This window comes from Heterodontus francisci, chromosome 29, assembly GCF_036365525.1.
Source record: "Heterodontus francisci isolate sHetFra1 chromosome 29, sHetFra1.hap1, whole genome shotgun sequence".
Taxonomy (NCBI): domain Eukaryota; kingdom Metazoa; phylum Chordata; class Chondrichthyes; order Heterodontiformes; family Heterodontidae; genus Heterodontus; species Heterodontus francisci.
Genome location: NC_090399.1, coordinates 4,506,604 through 4,517,950, shown reverse-complemented (window position 1 = coordinate 4,517,950; position 11,347 = coordinate 4,506,604). Strand labels below are relative to the sequence as shown.

Here is an 11,347-nt window from a genome sequence, read left to right as displayed (position 1 = left end):
TTCTATACCATGCACAGTGCCAGTTCCCAGTGATGAGTTCTATACCATTCACAGTGCCAGTTCCCAGTGATGAGTTTTATACCATTCACAGTGCCAGCTGCCAGTGATGAGTTCTATACCATTCACAGTGCTGAGTTCTATACCATTCACAGTGCCAGCTCACAGTGCTGAGTTCTATATCATTCACAGTGCCAGCTCCCAGTGCTGAGTTCTATACCATTCACAGTGCCAGTTCCCAGTGATGAGTTCTATACCATTCACAGTGCCAGTTCCCAGTGCTGAGTTCTATACCATTCACAGTGCCAGCCCCCTGTGATGAGTCCGATACCATTCACAGTGCCAGTTCCCAGTGATGAGTTCTATACCATTCACAGTGCCAGTTCCCAGTGATGAGTTCTATACCATTCACAGTGACAGCTACCAGTGCCGAGCTCTATAGCATTTACGGTGCCAGTACTGAAGATAGATGTTCAATTGCCATGTTCACCCACAGAGTGCTCACTTGTAAAACAAACCAGGCATGTAGAATAGAACATTACAGTGGTCAGTTTAATAAAAACAAATTTTGCATTATTTACAGTCAGACCTTTCAGTGGAAAAGCAAGCATTCCGAGCACAGAATCCAGATTTGCAAACTGCTAGTTCCCTTCATGATACTTGTATGGCTCTCTCTACATTTTTCTCCTCGAGACTGGAAGGTCAGAGGGCACCTACTGATGGGAAGCCTGCTTTCTCTCGGTTGCGGTGGGTAAGAGTTGTGGGGGATGGAGGTGGGGAAACACGAAGATTTAGGCTGGATCCCCACAGTTCCGTCATCCCTCCCCCACCCTCCGAAAGATAAAATCCCCCTTTTTAACCCTGGTAGGATTGCAGTGATACAGCCAATGCGGTGAAGGCAGGGCAGTGCCCATGTGTGCCGAGTGTGGGACACTAGTCTGATAGCTGGGCACCCTGGCGTTCAGGCACCATCTGCTGCCCGCTCTCGCCACTGAGAAAAAGCACTCCTTGCAAACACTGGCACACCAGTGCTCCAATTCAGCAGTGAAACCTGCTTCACGCACACAGCAGCGAGAATTCTCAAAACAATGGAAATCCACAGGAATTTCGGAATCAAGCATTAAAAACCTGCCTGTGTGCTTTTATAGAGTGACAACTCCAATGCAAAGGACCCTCTTGAACCACGTTTGCACCTGCCTACCCTCCCTGGATAAGGGCATTGCTGCATCTACTGAGAAGTTACATCATGAGGCACTCACATGAGTGCTGGCACTGCCAGCTCCCCACACTCCTGGCACAGGTACTGCCAATGCTGGAATGTTCGTAGGAGGGATATAGTGGTCTTGGAGAGGGTGTAATGCAGATTCCTCAGAATGCTACCTAAAAGGGTTAAATTACGAGGACAGGCTCCATAAGACTAGGCCTGAGTATAGAAGATAAACAATATAGAGGGATTGGAGATGCTGCAAAAAGAAAACAATTCACAAGGATGGCACCTGAGCAGAGAGGTTAAACCCATCAGCAATGGGCTAAATAGGCTGGGACTGTTCTCTCTTGAAAGGGCTGAGGGGTGGAGAGGATGACAAAGATCTTCAAGATTATGAAAGAGTTTGTTAGGGTAGTTGCAGAGACATAGACATAGAGGAGACCAAAACTAGGGGCCATAGATAAAAGACAGACACTGGTGAATCCAATCGGGGAGTTGTTTACCTCGGGAATAGTGAGAATGTGAAAGTCCCTCCCACAGGGCAAGTAGCTTGGATCCATTTAGGGGGAAAGGGAGATAAACAGCAGCGGGCAAAGGAATAGAAGGAAATGCTGATGGGGTGAGATGGTGGGAAGAGGCACAGACTAGTTGGGCCGAATGGCCTGCTTCTGAGTTGTAAACTCTTATGCAAAGTGGTGATCTAACTGAGGTGCTCAGATGATTCAAAGATTGAACAGGGTAGACACATAGAGGCCATTTCCTCCAGTGGGGGAGTCCAGAACAAGGGAGCATCACCGTACAAAATTAGAGCCAGGCCTTCCAGGGACAATGTCAGGAGGTGATTCTTCTGACATGCTGGCTTCCAGCCCTGAATGGCCAATCCAGCGATTGCTGAGTGGCAATTTGAGCAGGAACCCCTCGGCTGGCTCTCCTCGCCGGTACACAACAGTGCTGAGCCCAGCTATGGCAGTCCCGACCCTGCACCTCAGCTGGGACATGCCGTTTCACTGCATGGCAGGGCTCTGAGGGCTTGGGATCTTCCTATCCCGTAAGGCATAGTTGATCTGCCTAACGCGGGTGAGTGAGCAGAGAGCGGTGAGGGTTGGTGGGGGGGGGAACGGTGGGTGAAGGTGGAAGGATAAGGAGAGGTTTGAGAGGTTTAGGCAAACAGGCAGGACATTGATGCTTGGATAATGCTCAGTGCCGCTGTGGTTGGAATGTACTGGGCGATGCTGCAGCTACTGGTTTGACAGAGCACAGCTGATCAGTACTGACATTCCAGGAAGCAACTGCCTGCTCTCGTTCAAGTGAATATTGAAGATGGGAAATCCAGAACATGGTGGAAATGTGGAGGTTGGACTTGGAAAAGTCAACACTAAGCAAATGCTACTCTCTTAAAATTCCTTTTACACAACATTAGTGAAGATAAGGAGCTGGGGGAGGGGTGTGGCCGTACAAAAACAAGGGACACATTTGAGCCGTATACTCGCAGGAAGGACGGCTTTGCATTCTTTGGAGCCATTCCTGCTTCTTGTTTCTTCTCTCATGCTACGTCTCCCAGGTTATCCCAGGAAATCTTCATTGTACACCACCTGGCTCCGTTTGTCGCGATGTGACCCCTTGGCACTATTCTGGACCGCTGTGAAGAGGAGGGCAAGAAAAACACTTCTGTTAGAGCAGGGGCAGCACACTTCACTTCGCAATTTACCTTTCCTTTTCACCCCCCACAATCGGCTTCCTGCCTTTCCTGGAGGTCTCCATTCTAGTGAACTTCAGCTCGAGCCAGCGCTCCCATCTTTTGAGGCAGAAAAGCCTAGCACGCGCTCAATTCCCACTCCGGGACTTGAGCGCAGAATCCAGACGAACACTTTCAGTGCAGCTTAGAAGCAATGCTGCAGCACAGAGGTGCTGTTGCTTGTGCACCTGGTCAGCCAATAGGAATGGCCTACCAATCCCAGGTGCTCCCGTGGTGACACTGCATGCGCTAATTTTATGCAGGCTCGCACAATGCAATGGGGAGAGGAGCAGGAAGAGGAGAGAGGTCTCCCAGGATGTCCTGGGACCAACATCCATCCCTCCACCAACACAGCCAGAAACAGATTAAGCGGTCACTTGTCTCATTTGAAAGTTCATGGGATCTTGTTGTGCACATATACCCTTCACCGCTTGCCCGCAAGGCAGCAGTGATGAGGGCTCAAAAAGCTGTCAACTGCTTTGGGACGTTTACAGCGCAGGAAAGGGGCTACAAGCCCCAGGGTGTCAATAAGGTGATTCTTTCGAGCTGCACCTCATGCAGCAGTGAACCTCAGCCATGATGACAGGCCTCCAGAATCAATTCACCAAGTAGTATTATGGGCTGTATGAACGAGAGTTCTCACTTTAAGGCAGGATGTCTGGGCAAGTGTAAAATACCCTATCCTTACATACAAACATATGTGGGGCCAGGATTTGGGTTAATCTCCTATGATTGTGACTGAAAGACTTTAACCCCCTGCTGAGCTGTGACTGGCCTCTGGTTATACTGGTTTTTCAGCTTCACTCAGTTTCTAGCCTGATAATCACTCGTCTGCTGTTTCTGGATTTTATAGCGACCTCCAACTTCACCATCATCTTTCTGATCCTGCAACTGATTCCATACACCTCCTGCATCCTCATTCCCACGACAATACCTCCATCAGTGAGTCCTCCGATACTCTACCCTCAAACCACTTCTGGACTTCACTCACTACACCTGCCTCCGAATTCAGATAACACTTCATCAATGCTCCATGCTGACTCCACTCGACCAATGTCATTGTTATCGCACCATGAGGACCTCTGACTTTAACCCTGACTCCTTTATATTATCGCCTATCTATTCCCTATTTCCCATTTACTATCATATCAGCTTTTTTAAGTATCCTAATTTCTACATCACCAGACCTGTGTATGAGTCCATTTGAGTGTGGATTTTGGCTGAAACTCCAGACTCGAGTCTGTCAATCTATTTCCACTTTTGCTCTTTAACTTCTTTTCTCTTTACCCTTCCCAGACTCTCTTCTATTGTCAAGCTTCCTTTCAGTCCTCCATTCTCAGGTACTCTGCCCTCCAATTTCCTACCCCAGCCCTTCAGCGCTCCTTGATCTTCCTGCTTTCCTGCCGCTGTCCCAGGATTAACTCCCTGTTAGACAAGCCTACAGCTTCCCACTTTGTGGCTCCTGGCATCCTCCCAAGGGCTCACCGAGGCACTCAGCACTGGTTCATTATGAGCAGCGACCCCAACTGCCCCATGCCACTCTCTCGTCAACCTTCTTGCCCAGTGTGCCCGCTAGGGGCTAATCCTGCCCATCTCCTTCCTGTCCAACTCGCCCCTCCCACTGCTGAGCCTGTGGACTCTGCCAGAGGATCAGCTCTCACTGCCCCTCGACACATCTCCCTCCAGAATGTCCGTTCACTTGTGAACAAGGTCTTTGCCATCCATGAGCTTATTATGAATGATTACATCGGCATCATGGCCTTGGCTGAAGCCAGGCAGACGGGTGATGACACCTTTCCCCTCACTGAAGCTTCCTCACCTGGCTATACCTTTCACCAATTGCCTTGCCAGACCGTCACAGTGGTGGTGTGATATTTATCATCAGATCACACCTTGACCAGAATCTCTCAGCCTCTGGCACTTTCTCCTCCTTTAAGCAGCTCACCTTGATCCACCCCTCTCACCTCTCTTTCAAAATCATCATTCTCTAGTACGATAAAAATTTACTCACTATCTTAACTTTCTCACTGAGTTATCTTAATTTACTCACTAAGATATCTTAGTTTTCTCACTAAGATGCCTTCACTATTTTCCTCTCTCAGCCTCTGTACTGAACAACTTTTCATCGTCGATGATTTCAACCTTCATTTGAACTCATGATGTTCTCTCTCCTCGGAGTTCACAGCCCTTTTAGCCTCCCTAAATCTCTCCCTCCGTGTAACCTCCCAAACCCATATTCACTGCCACTGCCTCGACCTTGCCATCTCACGTGGTCTTGCTCGTCACATCGTATCAATTACAGTTAAGACCATCTCTGATCACTTCCTGGTATCTCTCATCCATCCACATGCTCCTTCCATGCCTCAACCCTAACCCCTTCTGTATCTGTCCCTGGAAAAAACTATCCCCCGCCCCCCTCTTCACTTATACCTGTACTTTCAAAATCTCAACTATCCAGCCTTTGGCCCTTTGCTCTCCTCAACAGCTACTGATTTGCTTAACTGCACCCTCACCTCCACATTTAGCACCCTAGTCCCCAATAAAAAGATTAGTCTCTCTCACACTGGCCGTTTCCCTGGTACGGCCCTCACCTCCTCTCCCTTCAGTGCAATGGATGCAGACTTGAAAGACGATGGTGGACAACTGATTTATTATGCACTGCCAGATCTGGCTGGACCACTTAAAACACTATCGGGTCCTGCTCTCACCAGTGAAAACTGCACACTATTCCAGGATCATCCTGGATTGTAAAGATAACCCCCAGCTTCTTACCTCTACTACAAACTCTTCTAAACCCCTCTCCCCTGTCTCCTCCACCCTCACCTCCAAGTGCAAGTGTGAGGAGCTAGTGGACTTCCTTGTCACTAAGAACGAGACGTTCCGATCAGCTGCCTCTGCTACTTCCTTCCCCTTGCCCACTGGGCTTAACTTCTTCTAATGCTCCCCCTGCCCTACTCCTGAGCTCGTATCTTTCTCCAGTTACTCTTCGATCTCCTCTCATGTTCTCTCCAAACTCATCTTGTCCATGACTGATCTCCTGCTCCTATCCTACTCTACCAACCTGCTGACCACCCAGCTTCCCCTCCCGGTCCCCATGTTAGCTGATATTGTTAATGGTTCTCTCTTCAGGTGTTGTCCCTCTCTCCTTTAAATCTGCCATTATCAGCCCCTCCTCAAAAAACCAACCCTTGAACCCTTGCAAACTACCGCCCCATCGCCAAACTCCCTCTCCTCTCCAAAGCCCTTGAATGTGTTGTCACCTTCCAAATCCGTTCCCATCTTTCCCTGAACTCCATGTTTGAATCCCTCCAACCAGGTTCCCTCCCCTGCCACAGTACTGAACTGGCTCTTAGCAAAGTCACAAATGACATCCTGTGGAGCTGTGACAAAGGTAAACTTTTCTTCCTCGTACTTCTCGACCTATCGGCAGCCTTTGACGTGGTTGACCACACCACCCTCCTCCAACACCTCTCCACGGTGGTCCAGCTGGGTGGGACTGCTCTCACCTGCTTCCATTCTTATCTATGTAATTGTAACTAGAGAATCACTTGCAGTGGTTGCTCTTCCCGTTCCCACACCGTTACCTCTGGTGTCCCCCAAGGATCTATCCTTGGCCCTTCCTATTTCTCATTTACATGCTACCCCCTCAGTGACATCATCTGAAAACATAGTGTTAGTTTCCACACGTATGCTAATGACACCCAGCTCCACCTCACCACCACCTCTCTCCACTCCTCCACTGTTGCTAAAATATCAGACTGCTTATCTGACATCCAGTACGGGATGAGCAGAAATTCCCTCCAATTAAATGTTGGGAACACTGAAGCCATTGTTACTGCCCTTTTATTACGTTCATGTTGATATTTTCTATAACAGGTTACTGAGTTGGATGATCAGACATGATCATAACGAATGACGGAGCAGGCTCAAAGGGCCCAATGACCTACTCCTGCTCCTATTTTCTATGTTTCTATATTTTGATATGTTAAAGGCGCCATATAAATATCAATTGTTGTTGTTAAGTTTTTTTAACATATAAAAGGCTTGTGGATTTGTAGTGTAGCTAGACATAATGAAGTGATTCAAGTTGTTCACTCTCTGGATGCTTTAGGGTTTAAGGTACAAGGGTAGAATTTAACGCATTGTGCTCTTTAGCTTCTGCTAAAAACTGTAGGACGCGTGATTTCTGCGTGTTGACTTCTTGTCGTCGATGCAATGGACCCAAGATGGTGACAGGAAGTGGACAATAGGGTCAGGATGATTAGTCACAGGCCTTGATGGTAATCGAGTCAGCACCTGGTGTTTGAAGCAACAATTTCATTTCTGGGGGTCTTGTTTGCAACAAACTCTTATCAGGACATAATAGATCATCTCGGACAGCGTGCATGACTAGAGACCTATAAAGACCCTGAGCTTTGCTTCACAATGTAACAAGTGGTGTGCAACAGGGTTCAGTGCTGGGGTCTCAACCTTTTACAATTTATATAAATGATTTGGATGAAGGGACCAAAGGTATGGTTGCTAAATTTTCTGATGACACTAAGATAGGAAAGTAAGATGTGAACAGGACATAAGGAGGTTGCAAAGGGATATAGAGAGGTTAAGTGAGTTGGGCCAAAATCTTGCAAATGGAGTATAATGCGTGAAAATGTGAAACTGTCCAAAGTGGCAGGAAGAATAAAAAAGAAGCACATTATCTAAATGGTGAGAGATTGCAGAGCTCTGAGATGCAGAGATCTGGGTGCCCTAGTGCATGAATTCCAGATGGTTATTATGCAGGTTCAGCAAATAATTAGGAAAGCTAATAGAATGTTATTGTTTATTGTGAGGGAATTGAATACAAAAGTAGGGAGGTTATGCTTCAGTTACACAGGGCACTGCGGAGATCCAACAGCGTGCCCATGATCAACGGCTTGAGTGACAACGCTCAGGTTTTTCAGCCAGATGCCCTGCGCAATCAGAGGAACAGCACCACTGTTATGAACCGCCAGTCAGGGGATCAGCATCAAGTGAGGCAGAGAAATCTAGCTGCCAATCCTGATCTCAAAGATCTTCAAAGGTCTGACAGCTGACAAGACCGAGGCTCTATATGTGGGGGTGCCATCGTAACTCCCTATATACCCCTCACACCCCCTTCACCTGCATCCCCTCCCCTCCCCCCCTGCAGCCCCCCTTGCACCCCCTTCCCTCCACGCACTTCCCTCTACCCGCTCCCCCTCGGACCCCCTCCCCCCACCTCCTCCCACCGGCATCCACCTATCCCTGAGCAGGGGCCCTAACAACCCCACTGCCTTGTGGGCGTCTCGGGAGAGTCCAAGGCGAAGGGAGTAAACCCTAAAAGAAAATCCAGAGCGGAACTCTGAAAGCGGTCATGTGTCACCTTTGGCATGTTTCCGGCAGTTCCTGCAGCCATACCGGTGCCAAACGTCGAGCTCTGCACTCCTTTGGACCCCACCAGGAAGGCTGAGAGGGGGGTTTTGACGCTTTGCAACTCACAACCTCCCCACATCCGCCCAGGCACGCGCCATGGAGAGGTCACTCCATAGTCGCCTCACAGCGACCAAAACAACACGGAAGGCAGCAGTTACGGGTTATAAGCCCAGCTCAATTGGCGTAGAGATTGGGTGCCACGGGTTGCCTTTGTCGGTGGGAGAGGTCATCGCATCTCACTGGACAGCTACCCCCCGCCTCAAACCGGGCAGCCCCCAGTCAATAAGGTTCTGTCCCGCCACAGTCTACCTGCTTCAATGGGTGCTCAGAGCTCAGGGTCATTGCCCGACAAGTGGACTGCAACACTGCACCAAACAACATGAAAAAAGGAAAGAAGGTACCAGCCCTTCGTTTTGCAAGCTGGAACGTCAGAACAATGTGTCCTGGCCTGTCGGAAGACCTTACACAGATCAAAGATTCTCGGAACACCGCCATCATTAACAACGAGCTCAGCAGACTCAATGTGGACATTGCAGCACTCCAGGAGACACGCCTCCCTGTGAGTGGATCTCTAAGAGAGCAAGACTACACCATCTTGTGGCAGGGCAGGGATCCTGAAGAACCAAGACAGCATGGAGTGGGCTTCGCCATCAGAAACTCCTTGCTCAGCATGATAGAGCCACCTACAAATGGCTCAGAATGTATACTGTCCATCCGACTGCTCACCACCTCTGGTCCAGTACACCTACTCAGCATCTATGCTCCAATACTCTGCTCCCCACCTGAAGCTAAAGACCAGTTCTACGAGGAACTCCATAATATCATTAGTAGCATCCCCAATACCGAACATCTGTTCCTGCTGGGGGACATTAATGCCAGGGTTGGGGCCGACCATGACTCATGGCCCTCCTGCCTTGGGCGCTATGGCGTTGGAAGGATGAATGAGAATGGACAGAGACTGCTCAAGTTGTGTACCTATCATGACCTCTGCATCACCAACTCGTTCTTTCACAATAAACCCTGTCACAAGGCGAGCCTCTTTAAACAGCGTTCAAATCACACGCAGCTTCCACAGTGTGGAATGTGACACCGACCATCCCTAGTGTGCAGCAAGGTTAGACTCAAAGCAAAGAAGCTGCATCACTCCAAGCAGAAGGGCCGCCAGCACATCAACACTAACAGAATTTCTTATCCACAGCTGTTACATAAGTTTCTAGATTCACTTGAAAAAGCCCTTCAAAACACTCCCACAGGAAATGCAGAGACTAAGTGGGTCCACATCAGAGACGCCATCTATGACTCAGCAATGACCACTTATGGCAAATGTGTGAAGCAGAATGCAGACTGGTTTCAATCTCACTTTGAAGAGCTGGAACCTGTCATAGCCACTAAGCGCATTGCACTGTTGAACTACAAGAAAGCCCCCAGCGAGTTAACATCCTTAGCACTTAAAGCAGCCAGAAGCGCTGCACAAAGAACAGCCAGGCGCTGCGCAAATGACTACTGGCAACACCTATGCAGTCGTATTCAGCTGGCCTCCGACACCGGAAACATCAGAGGAATGGATGATGGCATTAAGAGAGCTGTTGGGCCAACCATCAAGAAGATCGCCCCCCTCAAGTCTAAATCAGGGGCAACGATCACTGACCAACACAAGCAAATGGACCGCTGGGTGGAGCACTACCTGGAACTGTTCTCCAGGGAGAATGTTGTCACTGAGACCACCCTCAATGCAGCCCAGTCTCAGCCTGTTATGGATGAGCTGGACGAACAGCCAACAAAATCGGAACTCAGTGATGCCATTCCGCTAGCCAGCGGAAAAGCCCCTGGGAAGGACTGCATTACCCCTGAAATAATCAAGAGTGCCAAGCCTGCTATACTTTCAGCACTCTACGAATAGCTTTGCCTGTGCTGGGATGAGGGAGCAGTACCACAGGACATGCGCGATGCCAATATCATCACCCTCTATAAGAACAAGGGTGACCACAGTGCCTGCAACAACTACCGTGAAATCTCCCTGCTCAGCATAGTGGGGAGTCTTCACTCGAGTCGCTTTAAACAGGCTCCAGAAGCTGCCTGAGCATGTCTACCCTGAGGCACAGTGTGGCTTTCGAGCAGAGAGATCCACCATTGACATGCTGTCCTCCCTTCGCCAGCCACAGGAGAAATGCCGAGAACAACAGATGCCCCTCTACGTTACTTTCATGGATCTCACCAAAGCCTTTGACCTCGTCAGCAGACGTGGTCTCTTCAGACTACTAGAAAAGATCGGATGTCCACCAAAGCTACTAAGTATCATCACCACATTCCATGACAATATGAAAGGTACAATTCAACATAGCGGCGCCTCATCAGAGCCCTTTCCTATCCTGAGTGGCATGAAACAGGGCTGTGTTCTCGCACCTACACTGTTTGGGATCTTCTTCTCACTGCTGCTCTTACATGCGTTCAAGTCTTCAGAAGAAGGAATTTTCCTGCACACAAGATCAGGTGGCAGGTTGTTCAACCTTGCCCGTCTAACAGCAAAGACCAAAGTACGGAAAGTCCTCATCAGGGAACTCCTCTTTGCTGACGATACTGCATTAACATCCTACACTGAAGAGTGTCTGCAGAGACTCATCGACAGGATTGCAGCTGCCTGCAACGAATTTGACCTAACCATCAGCCTCAAGAAAACGAACATCATGGGACAGGACGTCAGAAATGCTCCATCCATAAATATTGGTGACCACGCTCTGGAAGTGGTTCAAGAGTTCACCTACCTAGGCTCAACTATCACCAGTAACCTGCAGAAATCAACAAGCGCATGGGAAAGGCATCCGCTGCTATGTCCAGACTGGCCAAGAGGGTGTGGGAAAATGGCGAACTGACACGGAACACAAAAGTCAGAGTGTATCAGGCCTGTGTCCTCAGTACCTTGCTCTACAGCAGCGAGGCCTGGACAACGTATGTCATCCAAGAGCGATGTCTCAATTCAT

At 49.0% G+C, this 11,347-nt stretch overlaps 1 protein-coding gene across 2 annotated transcripts in view; it reads right to left on the bottom strand.

Moving 5' to 3' along the window:
- Window positions 1-530: 530 nt before the first annotated feature.
- nelfe (negative elongation factor complex member E) overlaps window positions 531-11,347 on the bottom strand; it is a 55,689-nt gene continuing 44,872 nt past the window's right edge. For both annotated transcript variants that reach the window (XM_068009369.1, XM_068009370.1), the window contains exon 10: window positions 531-2,843. In XM_068009369.1, the coding sequence (XP_067865470.1) occupies window positions 2,767-2,843 (77 nt within the window). In that variant the 3' untranslated portion in view covers window positions 531-2,766. The remainder of the gene's footprint in view (window positions 2,844-11,347) is intronic.